Source organism: Leuresthes tenuis, unplaced genomic scaffold (genome assembly GCF_036924035.1).
Source record: "Leuresthes tenuis unplaced genomic scaffold, fLeuTen1.0.hap1 SCAF_15, whole genome shotgun sequence".
NCBI classification, from domain to species: Eukaryota; Metazoa; Chordata; class Actinopteri; order Atheriniformes; family Atherinopsidae; genus Leuresthes; species Leuresthes tenuis.
In genome coordinates, this window is record NW_027325369.1 from 25,351,650 (window position 1) to 25,375,499 (window position 23,850).

The 23,850-nt window shown below is 41.2% G+C and overlaps 4 protein-coding genes across 6 annotated transcripts; 1 reads left to right on the forward strand and 3 right to left on the reverse strand.

Annotated features, from left to right (window-relative positions):
- Positions 1-305: 305 nt before the first annotated feature.
- Positions 306-4,261, reverse strand: khdrbs1a (KH domain containing, RNA binding, signal transduction associated 1a). Its single transcript, XM_072364725.1, has 9 exons — positions 3,906-4,261; positions 3,269-3,396; positions 2,836-2,952; positions 2,598-2,744; positions 2,382-2,506; positions 1,985-2,255; positions 1,803-1,879; positions 1,648-1,709; positions 306-1,567 (listed from the first exon to the last, which is right to left on the reverse strand). The coding sequence occupies exons 1-9, from the start codon at positions 3,994-3,996 to the stop codon at positions 1,458-1,460; spliced, it is 1,128 nt and encodes a 375-aa protein (XP_072220826.1). The 5' UTR covers positions 3,997-4,261; the 3' UTR covers positions 306-1,457.
- A 2,477-nt stretch (positions 4,262-6,738) lies between these two features.
- Positions 6,739-10,032, reverse strand: zbtb8os (zinc finger and BTB domain containing 8 opposite strand). Its single transcript, XM_072365777.1, has 7 exons — positions 9,842-10,032; positions 9,498-9,522; positions 9,300-9,421; positions 8,158-8,240; positions 7,726-7,778; positions 7,067-7,103; positions 6,739-6,975 (listed from the first exon to the last, which is right to left on the reverse strand). The coding sequence occupies exons 1-7, from the start codon at positions 9,921-9,923 to the stop codon at positions 6,889-6,891; spliced, it is 489 nt and encodes a 162-aa protein (XP_072221878.1). The 5' UTR covers positions 9,924-10,032; the 3' UTR covers positions 6,739-6,888.
- A 445-nt stretch (positions 10,033-10,477) lies between these two features.
- Positions 10,478-15,455, forward strand: LOC140270324 (histone-binding protein RBBP4). 2 transcript variants are annotated; one of them, XM_072365457.1, is made up of 11 exons: positions 10,478-10,607; positions 11,105-11,252; positions 11,340-11,485; positions 11,593-11,766; positions 11,850-11,965; positions 12,115-12,275; positions 12,374-12,500; positions 12,594-12,671; positions 14,393-14,527; positions 14,635-14,745; positions 14,872-15,455. In XM_072365457.1, the coding sequence occupies exons 1-11, from the start codon at positions 10,592-10,594 to the stop codon at positions 14,932-14,934; spliced, it is 1,275 nt and encodes a 424-aa protein (XP_072221558.1). In that variant the 5' UTR covers positions 10,478-10,591; the 3' UTR covers positions 14,935-15,455. The 2 variants fall into 2 exon arrangements, with proteins under 2 accessions (XP_072221558.1, XP_072221557.1); XM_072365456.1 differs by lacking the exon at positions 10,478-10,607 and adding an exon at positions 10,638-10,945.
- Positions 15,161-19,194, reverse strand: LOC140270325 (syncoilin-like). Of its 2 annotated transcripts, none has more exons than XM_072365459.1 (5): positions 19,080-19,194; positions 17,246-17,725; positions 15,969-16,379; positions 15,769-15,893; positions 15,161-15,689 (listed from the first exon to the last, which is right to left on the reverse strand). In XM_072365459.1, the coding sequence occupies exons 2-5, from the start codon at positions 17,636-17,638 to the stop codon at positions 15,623-15,625; spliced, it is 996 nt and encodes a 331-aa protein (XP_072221560.1). In that variant the 5' UTR covers positions 17,639-17,725; positions 19,080-19,194; the 3' UTR covers positions 15,161-15,622. The 2 variants fall into 2 exon arrangements, with proteins under 2 accessions (XP_072221560.1, XP_072221559.1); XM_072365458.1 differs by lacking the exon at positions 19,080-19,194 and adding an exon at positions 17,933-18,407.
- Between the last annotated feature and the right edge of the window lie 4,656 nt (positions 19,195-23,850).

Here is a 23,850-nt window from a genome sequence, read left to right on the forward strand (position 1 = left end):
TAAATAAAAATCTAATAAATGAGTGTTGGGTTAGTTTTACCTTCTTGTGGCGATCTTTAGGCTTTTAGAATCCTCTCCTCTGCGATTTTTTTCTTTTATAAAAACCAGCCAGCATGACTTTGCATCAAAGTCAAGTAAGATCCCTGCAAGCTTGATTTGAAATACTGTTGAAATTCAGTCATTTCAAGTGGCTGAAGGTACACTGCTCTCTTGAGAGCTTGAAGAGATACACTAGCTAAAGGTTAATGACAATACACGTTAAAGCACTGCATCATTGTCAAGTAAAACATGTATTTGGCAGCACATTACCTGAAGGAAGGATGAGCTTTATTTTGTGTTTTGATGGTGGCATTACAAATGTCATTTAGTTTTGAGAACAGACGAAGAGGATAAGCTCATTGGCAAAACATTGCTTTTTTGGGGGGGGATTTTTGAAGATCACCTTGACTTGTATACATACAGATTATTCAGCGTTGTTGGGAACCGCTGAGGACCAATTTCACAAACTGAAGGCATTCCTTTGGTACAACAAAGGCAAAATACCAAGTTTAGATTGATTAAAAAGAAACTAGAAACTTTATTGAAACACGCACTGCAGAAAAACATTTTGGGATATGTTTAGTATCCTATTTAGTCAAAAAGGTACACAAGCATAATGCATTTTGGAGACGGCACGACTTAAAGCATACACAGTTTTCCTAAGGTTATGTACAAAATGCTGAGTTGGCTGCAGCCTTCCTTACACAGAGCAAGGATCGTTAATCCTTCAAACTTTACAAGAATTGGTTGATCAGTGATAATTTTGCAAGGTACCAAACGACATTTAACGTACCAATTGGAAAAGGTGGCAAAAAAAATAGAGGCCTATGTTCTTCGTCAAATGATTTTTTCTCTCTCTTTTTTTTTTACAGTATTTTAGGAGACTAATCCATACAACTCTAGATTTGCAATGCTACAACAAGACTTTTGATGCTAATCAAAATATTTCAAGGCTATATTTGCATTTGTATCTAAATGCGCTTTATTTATAGTAAACTAACATTGAGTAATTATGAATAATTTTTTTCCTGTCATGAGGGACTTTTGAAAATGCAGCCTACGTGATGAGTTTATCGCCACAATCACAGTTTAAAGGACCCAATAAACTGAAATAACCATCAAATAACACTAAAATGTCATTCGTGTTCCGTCGTTAAGATTTATCCCACTAAGAGCGTAACTACGCAACTGAAACATTAAATGGAAACAGATAAACAATAAAAAATAACTTTGCGCTCGTGTTTTTCTCCTCTGGCACACCGATACATCCAACAAAAACGTGTCTATCGAGTCTTAAAAACAAAAATAAAATAAAGCATAAAAAAAGGGGGGAACAAACAAGAGGGAAATTACTTTTGAAAAGTTTAGCCAGTTACAATCGGAGACAGTTGCCATAGCAACTCTCTACCAGTAGTCGTTCAGTATCTTCCATACGGATGCTCTCTATATGATCCCTTCGCCTGCCGTGATTGGGGTGCTTTGCCTCCAGCCCCAGAGCCGGACCATGAGTTGTCCCAGTCATCTTGAGCTAAAACAAAACAAAACACACAATTAGTAAAATATTAAATGGTATGTGCACTTTGCAGTGAGTCATGTTTACACTCTTACCGTATGGTTCATATGCTGTATCCTGGGCTTCACCATGTCCATAATCGTAATATTCAGTATCCCTAAAGTCAAATAATTAAAAGGTAAAGAAATAAAAGATTATAATACATTTAAATATAAATAAAAGGAAGGCATCAATCAAAGTTCTGACTTACGCTGGTGCAGACTGCTGACTATAATAACCGTCATATCCTTCATAGGCTTGCTCTGCGTAAGGCTCTTCATATGAAGACTGGAAGGAAAACAAAAACAATACAGAGTGAATCACGTGGATTTAAAGACAAAAAAAAAAGGAGCCCACTCCACACTCATCTCAGCACATGAAATGCTAACTTACATATTCATCATAAGCATCAGGTTTGGGACCCTGCGATCCTGACGGAGGAACCTGGTGCTGTTGGTGGGACATGGCTGCAGAGGGGAGCATCCTTGGAGCCCCTGTTGCTGGCGGTCTGGAGCGGGAAGCCGAGCCTCCCCTGGAGGGAGCAGAGGGTGGCCCACCCCTGCCAGATGGTGCCCCTCGAGGTGCGCTGCCTCGCCCTGGTCCTCCACGTGGCGCTCCGCCCCGCATTGCTCCTCGAAGGCCCCCACGAGGCATTCCTCGCCCCCTGAGGAAGATGAGATTTGTAAAATAAGGTCCAGTGTTTGAACATGCTTAGTGCTGGAAGAACAGAGGACATAAGTTTTAACACTTCTCAGAGTGGCTGCACATACAGAACTATTACAGCTCTTACCTTGGTCCTCCGGATCCAGGTGGTCCACCTCTGCCTCTTCCAAGACCACCCCGCCCCCTCCCTGAACCATCCTGGGATCCATTCAGGAAATGAGGATCCATGTATGGATCTTGTTCACCAGGCTCCTGTGGGTCAGTTAAAGACAAGACATCACTTTCCTGTCAGGTACATTATGTTTAAACACCACAAAAAATATAAATCCCCCTGGAGCCTTACCGGGATAAGAAACTTCTTGACCTCATCCATGGCATGAGCCATCCGCAGATAGGCCTCCGGTATGGGGGCTGTGACTTCAATAAACACATGCAGCTCCATGGCCAGGTGAGCATACTTTGCCTCACCACTCTTCCTAAGCTCTTCCTCCTGAGACCCAACAAGCATTTTGAATCAACAAGCGATACATTACAAAGCAAACCACTCAGAAAAATGCTGCAAACCAAACCTCTATACAGACCTTATTTTTGTCCCTCATAGAGCCTTTCCCAAGAACAGAGATTTTGGCCCCGGTCTCCTCCTGGAGTCTCTTGATTGTGCTGCCCTGAGGCCCCAAAAGCTTCCCTACAAAGTTGACCTGAAACACAGAACATTCCAGCATCACAGAATAGCATTTCAAAGTCACGCAGCCCGTCTCCTGCAGAACTGTTCAAGCAGAAACAAGGGCACTACATGCATGACTTCACCGCTTCAAAGAAAGTGGGCTTAGTGGAAGAGTGTGCTCCTTTTAGATACACTGAATTAGGCCACATTTGTTCCCAGTGCGTCTATGCTTGGTTTCACAGAGCCTTCACAGTGCAAGAGACACATTTATTATATAAACTCTCAACTGGTAACTGGAGGTTTTCTTTGCCTTGAGCCTCCAAAAGACTTAAAATGAGGTAAACACTCACCCTGGGATACTGCTTGGTAGGAATAAGTACTCGCTCTTTGAGTTTCAGACTCTTGGTGGCGAACAGGTCCAGGTATGCCTCCTTCTCTGGCTCTTTTTTAGTGTCACCTTTCTGGATCCTTTCAATCTCTGCAGGCAAGAAACATTTTTAGTATGTGGCATCAACTAGCTGCACATGTAAAACAGCAGCCATCGATTTAATTCAAGGAGATATGCCTACAAAAGCCACCCCCCTCTCCATTGCACGAGCATGTTGGTCATTACCAAACACACAGCTGGTATTTGTGTTTTTGGAGGACAATCACTCTCCATGCAGGAGCTTAGCTGCAGAGGATAAGCGCCAAACGAGTACAAGAATGGCGGTGGCTCTGCTTCAACCACGCTGACCGTTTAGGGATATAAAGTGTAAATCTAATTCAAAATAAGAGCTAATGAGTTCAGCCACGAGCACACTTCAAAGATTAAAATCAGTGAATTCTCGTTGAATGGGAATCTGACCCACATCGCTGCCAACCACGTGTGTTAATGCGCCATTGTTCAGGGCCGTTGACTCACACCAGAGAAAAAAAGAAGTAGGCCTCAAGCCGAGCCACCGTTAACGTCTATTAGCTTAAACAGCTAACAAGCGCCCACATTACCTGCAGTGATAAGTTTCATGGCGTGTGTGAAGGAAGAATCCAAGCTGTCCTTCTCAGCCAGGAGCTCCGGGAGGTACTTCGAGTCTTCCATTTTGATTTTCTTCTCTGCTGGGCTGGACTCGGTTGCTCACGTTAGCTTTCGCTCGACTCCACAGCAAACTACCACGATTGGATTAACGAACAGAGCCTCGCTTTATTTTCCTTTTATTTTCGCCTGCTTCAACGGAGCGAAAGCGAAGAAGCGTAGCAGCGGTGTCCGAGTGTGAGTTGCAGAGCCCGACCGGTGTCTCTCCGCGTCTATCGTTGCACTCTCCTCGGCAGACAAAGGAGGGATGGCGTAGCTGCATTTGAGGGAGATGGGAGGAAAAGAGTCGTGAGGAGACGGTGACGTCACTGCGCGAGGTCCCTCCGCTTAGTTTTTCTCCACACTGGCAGAAGTGGATCACTTTCAATCTGTCAGGCCAAACCTGACGGTTAAAATTCATATCCTTTCATTTTGATAAATTAAGTCGCGCATAGGTTCGGTCTTTGAAGCGATTCAAATATAGAAAACAGAGAAATTGCGCGTTTTTTCTTCAATTAAGACACGCACTTCTTTGACTGTAGGCTTACGACGTCTTGTTTCACATGTCTGTCATACAAGCCAGTCAACCCTAGTGTTTAGTGCATGTTTGCAGGGGGAAATAGCATGGGTGTGATGTCATTGTAGCAGTTTCACGCGACCGAAACCTATTGTAAAGGATCCACCGCTATCACCCACAGTGTACTGTTTAGTTGATCATGGTTTGTCTTTATATCACCAGAGCTCACGTGAACAGACCATTCAGTGTGATCCGGTATCAAACCTGAGAAGTACAAAATCTTCTTCTCCAGCCAGAATAATTCTGTAAATTATTGTTACGCTTTTGGATGGACGTTGCTACTGTGTCTGCGATCTTCATAAAAAATCTAATAAACTCTGTCCACAAGTCAGTATGGTGTCATAAACTAAGCTTCACTCAAATTTACAAAACAGTGAACGCCCACTTCCTATGAGCTGAGCATGGACTATTGCACCAATAACCAACACTAAAACAAAAACAAAGCTGCCATTTTAGAAGATGCAAGAAGTATTTTTATTAAAATTAACCTCACTTATTAGTTTTTAATGATTTATAGACTTTATAGTTTAGTTAATGTTCCTATTACTGTGGCATGTGGACAGATTTACATCAGATCTGTGACATAAATTTAAGTTTTTAAGTGTTGTTATGAATTGTTTAGATATTCTATTCCATTTCCTTTGACTTTGAGAAAGTAATTCAGGCCTTTATAATATCCAGGCATGACAACTGTGAAGCTGTTTATGACACCTGAACACCTTGATTTTCAAGAGAATTTGCAGACACTTTATCTGGAATCTTTTGGCAGCTGCTATTCATGCATTTGATTCAAAGTGGAAGATATTCTGCAGACATATGTGTTTTCACATGGCACCCCTCTGGATCATCTCTAGAATATTTTAGGACTCCAGTGTGTGTGTGAAAGCAGCTTAATAGTCCTTATCGTCGCAGGTATCAGCCAGTCTCTCCTTTCTAGTCTGCCGCTTGTCCAAAAGGCTGCAGCTGGACTCCAGATGAAACCACATTTGGCAAGTTTTTGCTTTTTTGCACTTGCTCTCAGTTGATTTTTTTTAAGTCATTGTCTTAGGTCCTTATTACCTTTCAAATATTTTAATTTAGCATGTTCTGAACAGGCCACTGGTATCAGATGGACCAGATGTACCCAGACTTTTGCTGTAGCAACGCCTACACATTGGAACAAGCTGCTCTTTGATAACAGGACCTCAACAACACTCAATGTTTTAAAACTAATTTTTAATCTTTGCCTTTGGAGTTTTAGTGTAGTTTCATCATATTATTTTTGCTTTTTTTTTTTTAGATTTACAGACCGTAAATCCCCACTGTGAGCAGGAAATGAACAGAGGTGACAAACTTTCCTTATTTATCATGGATTGATGACTGATATTAATGACAGGAGGTTCAAATTTCCTTTCAACTAACAATACTTGTCTTAAATTTCATTATGAGGACCTGAGCTCATATTGTTCCATGACATCAGGTCAGTTTTTGGATACAAATTAGACTGCAGGTTGAATTAATTTGAATGGTATATACCATTCAACATAATGCCGTTGAATATTAACTAAAATATATAGACTAGACTAAAAAACTAGACACAAAGTCTGAACAGTTTCTGTTACATGACATTTTGTCACAAGTCTGTTGCTGTTTGCGTCATAGAGAACGCATCTAACTTCTAACTTTAAGATTTATCCACTGCCTTACATCCATTAAAAATGTGACTCACGTCACAGAAATCAGAAATCTCTACCTTTCTTTTGTTTTGTTCTAATTTGCAATGATGTTTTACTTTATTCCCAGCGAGCACCAGGCTTTCGTGATCATGAGTTGTTGATAATTATATAAATTATGAGGTATATAATATTTGCTCATGGCTAATTCATGTTTACTCTTCTGTCCCCCAGAGTTACCACACTTTTAATATGAGGCACCAGTGACCGTTAGATGAAAACCACAAGAAAAATAAACATATGTTGGTTTATTTAAAGTAATCCAAAAAGGCATCAACCCAAATCCCAAATGTAATATACATAGAATAACAATTGTAATGAATAATGTATACATTGGGCTGACAAATGCAATAAAAAGCATTCAGATCATTCTAAATCAGTGTTTTTAAAAGATACATAAAAGTACACACTTCAGTTATTTCTATGAAATGTAACTGCCTCTCATTTACATTAAAGGTTTTAATGATTTCTGAGATGATGTTTATTATAATAGAGTCTTTAGAGTAAAAAAAAAAAAAAAACGGTTTTCTTAGTTAAGATTCAGTGCATTACATAAAAAAAGGCCACTTCAATTGGCTGTGATTTGTAGGTCCATTGAACCAAAAGTGTGATCTGCCTCCAGAGGTATCCTCAGATATCAATGATGGCAAATATTTCTGGTTTTTCCTTATCGTGGATCTGCATTGCAGAGTACGTGATGGCTTTCACCTCAGTTCCCTTTAATGAAAACACAGGACATAACAGCGTTAGAATGAGCTACCTTTTCTAATCACCTTGATGTAGAAATTATTTTCTTCAACAGGCTTACCTGTGGATGCTTCGCCAGAGAGAATTCTTCACCCCATCTTTTCAAAAGCAAAATCAAAACCAGATGTGAGAAAGCAGCAGTAGGCAGAATTTTCACTCCATGGTAAAGGAATACATCCAAAACTAAAGCCACTAAAACTCAATGATCGCATCTGTATTCTACATTAGCACACCAAACGCATCTTTGTACAGTTTCTACCCTTTCAAGATGACCTCAGATATTTAAGATGTCGCCCGAGATATAAATCACCCACAAAGAAAGGGAAGTAAATAACAACAGAAACTTAATGACACTTAAGAGCAATATTAAGAGCAATGGATGATGCCATATTAAATTATGCACCAATAAACTGAATTTGTTGCCTATAAAAACCTGTAATAATCCACAACTGAAACAAAAAAAATAATTCAGCTCTTGTTTAAAACCTGAAGGATTGTTAAATAAAAATCATTTGACAGGTTAAACCCTCAGCTTTTATTGTAAATGACTGACTTTGTCCTCATATCAATCAAATTTAAAACAAATTGAATAAGCATGTCTTCAAAATTTCAGAAGTTAAATGACTTGATATGTAGTTCAAGGTCATGATGCAAGAACTTTAATACACACCAACAACCACCTTTTAAAAATGGTTATGGGTAAAAGGTGCCCAAACTTACCCAATGGAGCGAATCTTAAAATGCATTCTGTCAATATGCACAACTTTGACCTCCTAAAACAAAGACATGACACAAGGGTGAGCACATGATAAAACTTAAGACAACAAAAACATTTATGCAAGTTATACATCCCGTCCGCTTGGACTATACTTTAGAAAGGACCCATAACCGCTTGTGTGGCGGCGCAGTCGGTCAGTAGATGGTCCTTTAAACTGTTAAAATAACATAGCCACAGGTGTCCAAGACAACCTCCAAATGTGGTTTAATAGACTGGATCTAAATGACTTGACACCTTAGATTGTGAACAAATTGACCAGGATGCATGTCAGAACCAGATGTGAACAGTTTCACTGTTAAATCATCTGTGTCTCCATCTATCCAGTTATGAAAGCAATGTGTCAAACCTTCCACAAGTGACCAGCATATACTCACCCTGGGGATAAAGAAGAGATCTGCACTAAACTTGTATAACCAGTCATCTAAGAAGTGGAAGAGAAGGGATTCCATGTCATCACCTTTAAGAAAAGAACAGACACAAAGCATTTAGACCTTTAAGCAGCATGATGTTAAATACTGATTAGTTACAATATAAAAAAAAAAACTACTAACAAGTGAAACAGTCAGCATAGTTACATGCATAGTTGAGTCAAGCTATGGTTAGAGTTCGACTCGGCCATTTAACTGATTCACACACACACGAGAGCGAAATCAAGTGATTAACCCAAGTATGTCTGACACTGAGCCCTGTTCAAGACATTCTGCTGCTTCCTTATTGGGAGATGATCACACAGTGTAAGCATTCCCAAAATCACTGCAGAGATGTTGTCTTTAAGTTACTTGGATGTTTACTTGAAATAGAGGATGAGAGCACCTTTATTGGAAACAGTTGTATTAACACAAACTTTCACTTTACTATTTATGCAAAAAGATAAAACTATGGAAATTGGAGCATGAACAGGACTATCCATTCAGAATAACATTTACAAGCATTTTAAATGTCCAGTTTTGGTCTGACTAACACAATAATTAGTTTTGTGTTTCATGTAAACAAATTTAGTTATGATCTGGTAGCAAACACATCTGTCAGGAGTTTGGATATATGGAGCAAGAGAACAGACAGGTCTTTGAGCTAGGGTCTTAGCAGAGGGAATAACTGACAAGCATGAAGATCAGAGCTACTTTGACTTGGGGGTGGCTACAAAACTATCACCTACCAAAGGCAGTCCAAAGAAAGACAACGGATGAGGCACAGACCGATCATATGAAGTGATGTGGGAAGCAAAGATTGGGCCGTGTTGTACGATGCCAAGAAGTCCTACTGTTGCATGAATTGCTGGATACTGTAATGTTGGCTATGATAGAAAGGTGTGTGAACACAGTGGATTGCAGCTTGCAGGTTATGGGTCTACCCTCAAAAGCTGCAACAATGGCCACAGTGATGTTCTGGACAATGTCCAGCTGGGAAATCTTGTACTTAGACATTGCTGCAGACCACATATACATCTTCATTGTGTCCCCAATGGCTGTGGTCAGGTAAAGAACAGGTGTGACTACGGTTTATGTTGTGCTCTCACCTTCCGATTGCACCTCAACAGTATCGATAGGCTCCACTGTCTCTGTGTCCGTCATGTAGCCGAACATCCCCATGGCACACTGCTCAAAGGCTTCCTCCAAAGACTCTCCCCAGGAGTGAATTCTTGGAAGGTAAATGTAAATATTAGTAAAGGTGACACAGAACATCAGTCTATTTCAACCAAATAAGACACACTCACTGTACATCTGCTGTATGATCCAGGTCTGAAATAATAAAACACAGGGTAACATGACGAGTTAAATGAATGTTGCTGATCAATTAAAAAAAAAAAAAACTGGCTTGTTAACCTTTTTACAAATATTATTTATAGTATGTTTGGAGAAGCCAGACCTGATTAACGCTTTGGATAGCTAAGTATATGTATAGAACCTCATTTAGATGAATACCTTCACTGAATGAGATCGGGAATCTAACTATAATGACAGTCACAGTGAGCAAAAGTTGAGCACTGGAAAGTGTTTACAGCAGCAGGAGCTAAACGAGCTAAGCTAGCAACATTTTTTATCAAAAATTCAGACTTACATTCATATTTCTTGTTGATTGGCGGGTATTTTGATTTGGTAGCTATCTGTGCCTCTGTCAGGTCTAGTGCACGGTCATCCATTGCCACAATGAGTTTATTTGAAGTTTTAATTGACAGATCGAGTCTTTCCACACCATGTCAACGCGCAACGAGATAAACTAGGCTCGTGCTGCATTCGAGGTTCCTCAGAAGTGGGAATTTATATCTCCAAAGAGTGTAATTTTCGACTTCCACGCTAAGTTTGAGACGAACGTTTATAGTGTTACTTTGCTGTTAACAGTAATACATCCCCAGCAGTTATATTGTTCGACTAGCTGAGAGAAAAAATATAATAAATGCGTCAAAAGTATTTTGTCTGATGTTTTAAATCATTAATGCTAATAATGGAAAGAATTTGCGTTTGAAAATGAAAGTGCCTCTTAAATTAAATTACGTTGGAATACTTAACTCTGGATTGAGCAAAGTCTAAGAAATCCGACTTTTGTGGCGTTTTCTATGATTTTCCAAGTTGGAGTTTAGAAGTTCAAGTTCCCTGTTACCATTAAATGCAGCACACCCCCGAGCCAAAGAAGGAGGTTCCGGATGTAGTAAGGTGTTGTCGTAATAACTTCCTGTCGGCTTTGCTGACTGCTGATTGGCTAGCTGTTTTCTATGGAGTTGGCGCCATTGCAAGGCTACGTGCTGTCTTATGAGCGCTCTCCCAAAATTACTTATTTTTTTGCCATTATTCGTGATCTAGCTACGCCACGATGGCTGATAAAGATGGTAAGGGCGTCCATTTTTTTGAAGTAGAATGCTGAATCTGGATGATTGTCGTTTAAGTTGATTGAAAATCAAGATTCCGACAGACCGGTGGCCGTTGGCGCGCCAGCCAGCATCTCCTTTCATTGTTAGAGCAACATGCTAGCTGCTAGCACCTGCTAACGTTAGCTACTAGCTTGCTTGCCAAATCGGGACTTTAACGTATTAATGTGGAGTACAGAGCTCCATTTGGGTTTAGATATTATTTGAGTACACTAGATTTTGTTTTACGGGAGCAAGGTCAAGCATCTTGTGCTAATATTATTTCATGAGGAAAATAAACCGGAACGATGCCCACAATGGTAATTTATCAAGTAAAATACTTTCCTGACATAACTTTAGCATTAGCAACTACATATTTTCTACTGAGTTCAGATCAATTATATGCTCAGTGTGTTTAAAAATGGTATGATTTAATAATAGTCGTTTATTGCTTGAAAATTATTTTCATTCATTTGCAGCTGCATTTGATGATGCTGTGGAGGAAAGGGTGATCAATGAAGAGTACAAGATATGGAAGAAGAACACCCCTTTCCTCTATGACCTGGTCATGACTCACGCCCTGGAGTGGCCCAGCCTCACAGCTCAGTGGCTACCAGATGTCACCAGGTGAGAAGAGAATGTGTTACATCTTGTTTGATTTGAGTTGTGATTAGAGATGAGAATGATCCATACAACGGTTATGTCTCTCCACAGACCAGAGGGAAAGGACTACAGCGTGCACAGGCTGGTTCTGGGGACGCACACTTCTGATGAGCAGAATCACCTTGTGATTGCCAGTGTTCAGCTCCCAAATGATGATGCCCAATTTGATGCCTCACACTACGACAGTGAGAAAGGCGGTGAGAGAAAATCTGTCAGAAGCCTTTGCTAAAGGCCGTATGGATAATGTTTGTTCTCAGTGGGTATTCTTGGCAAATATCTTATTTTTTTTGTACTTCTATTTCAGAATTTGGAGGTTTTGGTTCCGTAAGTGGAAAGATAGAGATTGAGATCAAGATCAACCATGAGGGAGAAGTGAACAGGGCGCGCTACATGCCTCAGAACCCTTGCATCATTGCCACCAAGACCCCCACCAGCGATGTGCTTGTCTTTGATTACACAAAGCACCCCTCCAAGCCTGGTAGGAACACTTATTCTGAAGGGTTTCAAAACATTGTTACTGCAGAAACGTTGTACATTCCTATAAGACTGGTTTCCTTTAAGACCCCTCTGGAGAATGCACCCCAGACCTGCGTCTCAGAGGCCACCAGAAGGAGGGCTACGGTCTCTCCTGGAACCCAAACCTCAGCGGATGCCTCCTAAGTGCTTCTGATGACCATGTAAGAAACTTTTCAGAACATCCTCATTAATATTGTCTCTCTTGTGTTTCTCTTAATTTTGTTCTTAATTTTGCATGATTTTTTCCATTGATGTCCGTGAATCTTTTAGCAGCTTTTTACATTTTGTTGTGCATCTTTATGTTGCACAGACCATATGCCTGTGGGACATCAGTACGGTGCCCAAGGAGGGGAAGATCGTGGATGCCAAGACAATCTTCACAGGCCATACTGCTGTGGTGGAGGACGTCTCCTGGCACCTGCTCCATGAATCACTCTTTGGATCAGTGGCAGATGACCAGAAACTTATGATGTAGGTTGCTTCCAAGATGAATCGCAAAAAAAAAAAAACAGTTGTTCATTTCCAGCTTTCTCTAAACAGTTGGTGCTTTTGTCTGTTTTGTGGAACAGCTGGGATACGCGGTCCAACAACACCTCCAAACCCAGCCATGCAGTGGACGCCCACACCGCTGAGGTCAACTGCCTCTCCTTCAATCCCTACAGCGAGTTCATTCTGGCCACTGGCTCTGCTGATAAGGTGGGGCGACTCTCTGTTGAACTGTTGGGAACAGCCTGTTGTAGTTTGAAGATTAACCAGTTCATGCCTGTTGGGTTTTTTTTATTTGTGTAGACTGTGGCTCTTTGGGACTTGAGGAACCTGAAGTTGAAGCTTCATTCATTTGAATCTCACAAAGACGAGATCTTCCAGGTAAGACACAAACTAATCAGCAGTGAGAACGTTTTGAATTTACTTTTCAGAATCCGACAGATTCCTTGAATATGAAAGCTGCATGTTTTTACTTCTCGTGTTTGTGTGATCCATCTTAGTACTTGATGTTACGTTTGAGTCGGCCTCCTTTTAAAGTCCACCTAGTCTCATATAATGGCTGTTCTGCTAGTTTTGCTCATTGAAACTTTTACCTGGGTGCTAACTTGGCTGCAGAGTGCAAGTTGAGGTCTCTCAGTAAGGAGTTGTCCGCTCACAACACAGCTCCAAATATTTCAGCAGCTGGTAAAACCCAATGTGTTCTGCTGACAAATACGTCTGCAGATACTTGTCTGAAAAGCTGTCAGATGTGATGATTGTCTTCCCTCCCCTTAGTTGATCAAGTTTACAACGTTATTAGTTCTTGACTGATTAGTCGGGCTGGCTGTATTCCTTGAGTTTGCCGGTCAGGGCAAGAACAGCTAATGTGGTTTTTATATCATTCATAATCGCACATTAATGCAATGTTTAGGAGATGAATTTTGTACATTGTGTTTTTGTAATTAATGATTTCCAGTGAGTTCATTAAATCCAAATTGAGCCCATATGCACTTTTTAAAAATGTTTTTCTTACCCCTCGCAGCAGTTTTCTCAGTACTGTGAGCAGAACTTTTGAAGCCACTTTGAAATGAGAAATTTCCACACAAACATAGAATAATGACACAACTGTTATATGTAAATATTCTATTTGGAAAGTTCAGTTGCTGCCTGTCCCCACCTCCAGATCCTCCTTGTTAGCGTTTCAGTTTCCTCTTCAGCTGATCTCTGGTCTCGCCTCGCTTCTCACTGAACTGGTAATGATGGGCCTTGTTCCAGTCTGCAGCCTCGGTGCACTTTGTGTTGCGACATGTTGTGAGCAACTACTCCATCTGCTGTAGGTTCCAGTTAGAGGTTTAAGGGAGAGTTTGTTCAGGAGACGAGACAGTTGAAAGACATCTTGATCTGCTGAACGTGATCAAGTTGGTCAGCAGCAACTTAACTTGCACGTCCGCATTCTAAATTGCAGCCTTTGACTCATGCATGCGTGGTTTATTCCAGGCTTGTGGTTATGTGATTAAGTATAATTGCTATGAGATGTGACAGCCAGATGAAACTCATTGAAACAATGCAGCTTTCATATCTTTGGATACTCTGAAAACAGCTGCTTGGTGCCATTTATTTGTGGGATGTACTTTTATTTCATTGAATGATCCTGTTGTCACAGTTATTTCTGCCATGTTTTTTTTTTATTCTGTTTTTTGTTAAACGCTGCAAAGGCAATTTTAAGAGAATGTAAATTCAGAATCTCACTTCATTACATTGCAGATCAGATTTTATTTGAGCTTACTCTTTTTTTATTTCTGTTTTTACACTGTTTTGCACTTATTTCAGTTGAAGAAATGAAATATTGGTTTAAGAAAACTTCATTGGCAGCGGTATGTGGGAGTCAGGCTACATTTGTCATAGATCACGTGATTTCTGGGAGGATGATTCAAGCTTTAAAAAGGGCTTAATATGAAATTGCTCGTCCCATTGTGCTTTGAAGCTTCAGTTCCTGTGTCCCATCGCTAATTTAAGGGGTCCATTGTAAACAAAGAAGTATCTCAGAAGAAGAAACAGGCAGATGGCAGTTAGAAAGCACTTTAATAGCAGAAATGTTACACCACATCTTCTCTTCTTTGCAGGTTCAGTGGTCTCCCCATAACGAAACCATCCTCGCCTCCAGCGGCACCGACAGGCGGCTCAACGTGTGGGACCTCAGTAAGATCGGAGAGGAGCAGTCGCCAGAAGATGCTGAGGACGGTCCTCCTGAGCTGCTGGTGAGTTGGGAGCGTAATGATGGGGGTGTTGGTGTGAACGCGTTGTCTGGCTTTTTAAACTGAATCCTGCTACACCCCCTAATTTCTCCTGCTTCGTTTGCCTGCAGTTCATCCACGGTGGACACACAGCAAAGATCTCCGACTTCTCTTGGAACCCCAACGAGCCGTGGGTCATCTGTTCTGTATCAGAGGACAACATCATGCAAGTGTGGCAGATGGTAAGCGCTTTGATCTTTAAAAAAAATAGAAATAATCACCGGCCGCACCATGAAGAGAATGTTAATACTAAAGTGTGTTTATTATAAGAATAACAGCGAACATGATTTGTGGAAATTCTTCCACAGGCTGAAAATATCTACAACGACGAGGACCCGGAGGGTGCTGCAGATTCAGAGGTCCAGGCATGAGTCCGGTCTTCACACGTCTTCTTCTTTTGACCTGCTTGTTAAAAATGGATCAGTTTCCCAGTGCTGGGTGTGTGCGCAGTAAAATCTTTTAAAATGCTTTTTTAGCAGCAGTGTTTTGTAGAAAGGATGAAATGCATCGTGTCACGACTTATTTAAAAGAACGTCTGTTTTGGTCAGGATTTTTTTAATTTAATTTTTTTAGATCTTGTAGTTTTTCAAACTCGACTCTGGCTTGTATTGAACGCTCACAGACACAGCTGTCATCATCAGGTTGGCTCTCTTTCTGGACTTTTATTTCTTTCATCATTAGCTGTGCAGAAGACGTCTCCAGTGATCCATTTTTAACACGACTGTACATACTGTAGCTTTTTCTTTTTATTTGCTTGATATTTGTAGTGTGAATTTTCCTGATTGTGTGTTGCCTCTTGTGTGTTTTTATTTTGTTTCTCTGCGTTTTGTTTGTGTTGCTTCTGATCTCTTGTGTACCTAAGTATATTCATAATAAAAATATTTACAGTAAAGTTTTGTACTCTGTTTCTTGGCATTGCGTTTTAAAGGCTGAGAGGAGTCATGTGCCGTAAATCAGCCTCTATTAGCAAATATGTTAAATGTACAAATTGGCCTCATTCTGTAAATTAGAACAGCTTTGAGCTCGATGTAAATGCAGCGGTTTGGTTTGTAGTTGAGACTAATTGCTTGTAATGGAGAACTGTTGGCTTTCCTCTGCAGGGGTGTTCCTGGATTCATTGCTGCCTCTGAAAGACAAAAATAATTCATTCTCAGATTTTCCACTTTATTATGAGTTAAAGCTGTAAACCACTGCTATAAATTTACCTCAGAAATGTGAGCTCCATTAAGAGGCCTTTGTTAAGATCCTCCAAATCCTTCTTCGATTTAGTTTGAAGCTCAAATTCTGACTCTAGCTCCCTCAGAGTTTCTTTCAGTTTCTCCACAGTCTCCTGGTGAAGTGAAAGAATGTCAGATTTGGGTTACAACACATACTTATTATATCTTGTGTTCCAGAGTCGTCGTACCTTGTAATGTGCTTTGCTTTCATCCTTTTCTGCCTCCAAGAGAGCGATCCTCCCCTCAAGACAGGATCTCTGCACCTCCAGCCTCTGTACGTCCTCTCTCAGGGGCCCCAGGCTGGCCCTCAGGTCCGCTGTTTGCTCCCTGCAGTTTCTCAAAGCTTCCTCCCCGGCCTGCCTTCTTCTCAGCAGGGCCATGAGGCGGGGCTCGTACCAGCCCTCCAGCGCCCTCACGCTCCCGCTGAGACGCCGCTGCAGCCGGATGGAAGCCTGGCGACACTGACCAACGTCACTCATGGCCCTCGGTCTGCAGGCCTTGGAGGCCTGAACCCTGAGGGAGTTGAGCTGGTTCTGGTGGGCTTCCTTGAGCTGGGACAGTTCCTGGGTCAGACTTAGGATGTGGGCCTTGAGCTCCTCCTATGAACAAATGAAAAATCACCCCTTTGTCACAGTAACAGTACTATAAGTTTTGGCTAGAGTAAAGTGACTGGAGATGACAACTATCTATCAAATTGAAAAAAAAAATAGATTTTGGTCCACAGATCAGAATGACCAGCCTTGGGATTACAAATGCTCTCTGCACATGGCCCCTAGAAATTCAATGAAAGCAGGTAATTAATTAAAGGAATGGAAAATGTTTATCCAGTCTATACTGATGGCAACATACCAGGAGCGTCTGATCATTTCATGCAGGTTAAACCATTTCTTTAAAAAACCCTTTCTGCTGTGCACTTCCTGATTTAACAAATGTTCTAAGTCCTTTCTGAGTAGAACCTTTTAAGTTTTTAACATTTGCTAAATGTTGTAGTAAATTTAGGGGCTTTGGATCTTAGTAGCATTTTTAAATTAAAACAAGAATTTTGTCCCGTGTACCTGAAACTTCTTCTAGTGATACATGATTAGTAAAGAAAACCAGAGACTGAGACTTTCTTATGTCACTATATATATAATGATTGTTTTGTAAGTGTCAAAATGAAATGATCTTGATTATCCAGATTTGTATTTTGCTCCAAGGTTTCCCAATTCCAAAAAAAACAGTTGGGACACTGTATAAAATGTAAATAAAAACAGAATACAAAGGTTGACAAATCTCATAAACCAATATTTTATTCACAATAGAACATAAAAAATAAAAATAAAAATCATCAATTTACTACAGAAAAAAACATGTATCAGAAAAGTTGCTTTTTCCCAGTAAAAAAAAAGCAACATGATTTGTAATATGTTTGGTTTTTCTGTTGAACTTAGGAGCAAATATGCACAAAGCAATGATTTGTCCATACCTGTGTAACAACAGACTGATCCACCTCGTACTTTTGTGCAGCCAGCTCCACTTGGCTCTGGATGCAGACTCTAGCTGTAGCGAACACTTTCCTCTTCACCTGCTGAACCTCCTCATACACAGCGATGTAATCCAGCTGAGCCAGGGTGAGCAGCCTCTGCGTCCCCTCGAGCTTCCCTCTGAGGTGCTCCACAACCTGCAGCATAGGTTCCTGCAGATCAACGAGCTCCTGTATCAGCTCGTCTCGCTGCTTCTCCAGATGAGACACCTCCTGGATGCAGTGCTCAAAATGTTGCCCCAGAGTTTTCTCGTCCACCTGGTCCAGCTGTGGCGTGTGGTGTTGTGTGCCCTCATACAGGGGACAGATAGTCTCTGCTTTAGAGTCAGTGTGCATGTTTTCTGAGATTTCTTCTATGTGTGAGTCCTCTGTAGATGTTGTGTCTTTTCCATCCTCCACTGATCTTTTATTGTCCACGACAAGCTGAGAGACAAGTTCAGAGGAGACAAGTCGACGGCCATTAATCAGCTACTAATCAACACTAACTGATTAGATTCTGGTTTTCATTAAGCTGATAATGCCTGATAGCTGCTAACCTCACAAAGTCATTACAGACTGTAATTTCATCAACAAAATACTATGTCTTATCCCAAAGGGTAACAGCTCACACTAACACATAATTTTACTTACTTTTCTGGACATGACAGGTCAGACTTTCAGCTTTTCCCTGCTGTGTGTATGTCTCCAGGAAAACAGTGGCACACTTTGTGCTTATAAATAACACAGGAGGCACTGAGGGGAAACTCTATCTAAGACTCTATCATACCCCCACATGGGAACACAAACTTTGCCAGTTCTGGGAGCAGACCGGCCTACGTGCTCCGGATGCATCGGTAAGCACATGTCTGGACCAGCTTGGGTGCCACAGAGAGCTATATTTATACAGTTTGACAGCCTGGCAGCAAGCAACAACTTTTCTTAGCTCTCTATTAAAAACATCTGGCCTCTGACAATTGTGCAGGCAAGGGTTTTGCAACAATTGCAGGCCAGTGCATCCCATGTTGGCTTCAGCTCCTTGTTAGTTTGCATGATCTGAGAACAATATTTGTTTGAAGTATTTTGCATGCCGTCCATCAAACCTCACACAGACTAATGGAAGCAGCCATAAACACAAATTACACAGCAGGGTTTTGTGAAAAGACCAATATAAGACATGCGGGTGTTCTTATAGGAATATACTGATTATTGTCCATAGTCCACATTAGTAACACACAAAAATACTGTAAAAGAAGTATTTACCTCATAAGGGTAAAGTAATGATCAAAGCACCATATGTTGATTCAAACTACAAAACTTCAATTAAATGGGAGTAGTTTAGAGTGCGGTGAAAGCCACGCTTGACTATTTTATTTTTATTTACTTTATTCTGTTAAATGAATACAAAATAGTTTTGTAAAAAAAAAAGCCAAAACATTTGCACACTTCTCGAAACAAATTGATTTAAAATAATATCTTTTATCTAGATTCCCAGTGAAGTCTTTATTTTGCTTGTTCAATTTTTCTTGTGTGTTCTGTTGTCAATTTTCTCAGTAACAAAACCAAAACTACCGAATAAACCCAATGCTTTACCATTTTAAAGGGGTCCACTTGTAAAATTAAATCTAAATGAGGTCATAATGATATGACAAATAGCAAAGGTAATATTCTAATGAGTAGAATTTTTTCCGTTTTATTCAATATTATTACTTAAGATTTGTTTACACAGAAAGTGCGTCAACAATGAATTTTTAACTTTAAAAATTAAAGTCTTTTAAAAATCTTTAAAAAAATGTTTTACCCTGCATTAGGGCCAATCCGCTTGTTGTTTCGTTTCTCCGCCGCTAGATGTCCCCACAACACCGACCGCAGCCTGCAGCTCCCACCTGAGCGAGCGCCCTGCCTCCTCCAGGTGGGAGCTGCAGGTCGAAGGCAGTTTCCCTTCATTCCCCCTGTGTGGTTTCGTCCAGTGGAGCGTCCGTAGACAAACAGCACCTGACAGTGACCGACAAACTGGAGCTGAAGCGCTGGAAGCAAAACAGGTCCGGTTGTTTCGTTAAGTGCGCCGAAGTTTTCACGGAAATGATTCACCTGAAGTTTTCCCTCGGACGCTAAAAAGTTTGGAGTTGGAGAGGAAGGACGCAGCGGAGTCACGCTTCAAATGGAGAGTGGGTGAATCAGTCTATCCGGATCTCTGAAGTTTTACAAGGTATGATCAACACTTTGGTTTTGTAGTTGTTAGAATTTTAATAAAGAAGTTAAGGCGAATGCGGCAGGTTAAGCCAAACAGTCTATATTTACAATGTGACTCATTATAGGAAATAAGATATTCTTGCAAAATTAGTTACATTCAAAAATGAATAAGCTTCTAAGTAGATTTATGTAATGCTACAGCTGCTTTAATATAAACACATGTAAGTTTATCCGTGACGTCGACAGAGCAGCCCTCACGTGTAAACACCAGTCTTCTTGGTAATCAAATAAAACGAGGAGCAAATAGATGGCAAGAGGTTGAGTAAATGCAAACAGGCATGCAAAAAAAAAAAACAACAACAACAACAAAAAACAACCTAGGTGTGGGAGATTTTCTGAGCTTGGCCTTGAGGGATCCTGAGCGGAGGTAATTTAAGACCTACAGTGTTTCTCTCAACTATGGATCTTATGACAATGACGACAATTGTTTCCCATTACCGACCCAGCCAGAAAGGACTGTTGCACTGCAGGATGCCTGGAGACTTGGTTTAATCTTTGTCAGTCAATGGCAGTGTGCACTGCTTGTTGATTAACCTGACAGAGATAAAAGGACCACCTTAGGACTCCCACTCTCTGTTTGTCTGCACATCTCCTGCCCTTTGGACAGGAATTGAGCTCCAAATCGAAACTTTTCTAAAAAATCTGCAGCTTTGGTGGGGGTTGTTATTTTCACTTCCATGGTTTCGACTTTGCCTCTTGCACCCTGCGGTAGGTGAGGCTGAGACAGAACCATTTGTTTAGAAAGGGCGTGTTGCATACTGGTGCTCCTTCTTCATCAGGCCGCTATGCCAAGGTTTGTACCCATGGAGATTACAGGTTTGTTTTGCAAGCACGAGAGTGGCAGAGCCTTGTAGGTTCAGCAGAAGATTGAAATGTGCCCTCAGTTGAGATGGGATGATAGCAGAGAGGCAGTGAGTGAGGAGGAGATGCACAGGATGGGGATTTTATCTAGCAGTTCATTCTCTTCTTGGGAAACACTTGAGCTTCTCAGTGGTTTGCTGTGAGTCAGCTCAGTGGAGGAAAGGTCAAAGGAAGGCAACAGGAGGAACAGTCAGACTCATGACTGACTGAGTGTTGTCTGTGTGTCGTGTGGACCTTCGATGAAAAAAATGGCTGAGTGGGAAACAGTATGCTATTAATCAGAGGGTTTAGCTGATGAGTAACTCATCAGTAGTTCTTTATCAGCAGTTTGGAAATATTGAGCGAGTGGCTGTGAGGAGTAGTACAACATGAACATAAGCGCGGTTTTCCTCTCCACTTAAACCCCATGTCGCTTTATTTTCTCGTCTTTTTGAGAACCCACACTGGTTCTGCTCTCAACTCCTGACCGTTACATTCCCACACTACATTTTTGCCTGACTGTTGCCCACTCAGCCGACTCTCAGACTAAGTAAGCACCAAATTGAAAGGATATTGTTTTGGCCCGGGCCAAGCAGAGACACAGAGATGCCAGGGTGTATTTTTAAATCCGGCTGTCCAGCTGTGTTTGTCTTCTCTGTGGACTGGTCACTACTGCTGCACAGCACTTTCTTTTTGTCCATGTCTGACTTTCCAGTTCGGGGGTCTTAAGCTCTACAGAACAGAGGCCGCAGTCCAAACCTAGAGACCCGGCAACCATTTGAAGCAAAGCAAATGAGACACTTTACAGCCATTGGATCCCAGTAAGCTTGGTTTTAAACCAAAAACAAGATCTAAAAGAATAAAAGGGGAAATCTTATTTTTCCCCGGCAGCACTCAGAGATGACAGTCAGCAGGGACAAACCGTAACTTTGTAAGAGACCACTTCACAATCTAATTTAGCATGTTTACCAGAACAGATGATAATCAGCTACTCCTTTAAGTATATTTTTAGCAAAGTTGCCAAATGTTGCCCCCTTCCAGCCCCATATTTTCATTTGTGCCTGTATCTGTCCCCTTTTACAGAGTTAAATATCAGCCAGTACAAGCACACAACCGCATATATTGTTATCTCTAAATGACTCCCATGTGCCAGCCATTATCCATTTTCCTCCATAACGGAGTCTCCTGAGCCACTGTATGAGAGATGTGTGGCAGGGAGAAGGTGGGGGCGACAGGGAGAACAAGAGCAGGGGATGAGGGGTGGAGGTCCTGTGTGTGTGCATGTTCGGGTGGGGAGGGTGAAAGCAGATTTGGAAAGAAGAGTTCTTCAGACGGTAATTATCAATCTCTTAGGAATGCAGCTGCTGCTCGTACAAGACAAGCTGCTGCACGGCTACAACAGTGCGCCAGCTTGCTTTACCCCATCCCACATCGGCTTCCTCAAACATACACACACTGAACTTCTAGAACTTCAGAGAACCTTGGAGAACTTTGTTTTTTGTTTGTGTCATTATTGCCCTGCGGTGTTAGTTGTGTTTATTTTTATCACTCATTACCTACATGGAGTTTTACTGGAACTGTATCCTCTCTGCAGCAAACAAAGGGACCACATAATGTCAGTAAGGGATTATCTTTCAGCCCAAGTCCTTTGTCGCTGTATGTTTACGCTGATATGTTGGTAGGAAACCAAACGGCAAAAAAGTTTTGGACACCCTGGACTTTTGTTTTGTATGCCCAGAGAATAGAGGCCAACTCCTTGTATGGTGGGAAATCTTACATAAAACTAGCTTTCCAATTTCTTTACTTGTAAAATGAATCCAACCTCCTTAAGTCCTTGGAATTGAGACTTTCCAGTTTTTCATTCATAGTAGCCCCATGATCCATCACAGCATATGTCACATGCATTAAGCACTGGCAGAGGAGTGTGCAGAGCTCCGGTTCAGACAAGGTTACTTGAGTTTGTTCTTGGGCTGCAGCGCTCTCCTTTGTTTGATAAAGCCCAGAGAAGACAGCCAACGCCCTGACTGATGCCTGCAGGTGCTGCACAGTAACACCAGTTTTGCTTAACACTCTCCATTTAGTTACTATGGTAAAATGTAAAAACTGTTATTTTCCACTGTAGCTGTTACTGTAAAGCCGACCCCCCCCCCCCCCCCCCTTTTTTTTTTTTTTACTTTGCGAGAAGTCTGGCACAGACAGAAAGCATCACTCCAGCTCCTGAAAAGGAAAGTATTAACGTTCTAATTGTGCCAACTAATTTCACTCTGCCTGATTGTATCCTTGTTCTCTGTCGGCTGAAGGAGTCAGGCCATGTGAAACCAACAGCTTAGGTGTACATTTGAATGGCCTATTGGATAAACTGAGCTCGTTCTAATTCAAACAAAGGTGGCTGTCTGTATCACTGCCACTCCCTCTTGTCTTATCCCCATGAGGCAGTAGCAGTCTGCTCTGGCAGCTTCCCGGTGTGACTCAGTGAAGTCAAAGTTACATTTCCTGGAGCACCCTCCTATGCCCCCCAGGCCACTCAATACCTGTAGAATTCCTAATGCTCCTGTTTGCTAGAGCTGCTGTTTTTTTTTTTTTTTTTTTTTGTTTTTTTTACCTTCTTGAAGCTTTGGGGTTTTTTCAACTCTTGAATGGATGAAAGATTGTTTCAACCAGTTTTTCATTAAACGTTTCGATCTTTTTTTTCACTTCACCAGAAAATTGTTTTAAATCAGTCTTATGAAGTCTCTCTAAATTGGCATAAATCCCACTTTTAAAGGCATTTTGTATAAAGCTAATATTTGAAATGACTGTATTTGCAACTGAGCTATGACACTGAGCTCTTTAGGGTGTGTTAAGTAGTGGCTTTCCCTCTTTCCTTTCCACATAGATGAACATCCCTGGTGTATGATACTGAATTTGCACTGTAACCAATGCAGCAGTGCTTCGCTTCAGGCCAGGCAGATGTCTGTGAGTGTTTTACATTGCTTTAACTTTGACTTGTCTGCAAAAGAAGAGTGGAGACTCAGATTTGCTCTGGAATTCATGGCCTCCAGCTGCAGAGCTTATAGGTGTCAGAAATATACAATCAACCCACGTTGTCTCCAGATACGCTGAGTCTTTTCGGTCTATCTCAGTCAGTGTATGTATGTCTTCTCTTGGTGTTTATCTTTTTTTCTCTGTGTGCACGCTGCTGTCAATGTCAACGCTGCAGGTATTGACACAATCTCTTGAGGTTTTTGGGGTTAGATTGAAATCTACTGTTCAATGTAAGATCTGGGTTAGGGTTTTAGGCATCTTTTGTAAAGGTAAGTAAACAGCATGTTGGGACACATGCATGCTCTGGCAGGACCGAGGCGGGGCTTCAAACCCACAGCAGCCTTGGTGTGTGAGGTTGGGACAGAGTGAAGGAACACAGATAGTTAGTAAATCAGTTTATGACTCAATCATGATCATCATGATAATATGTTTCACATGTTCGGTCAAAAGATCAG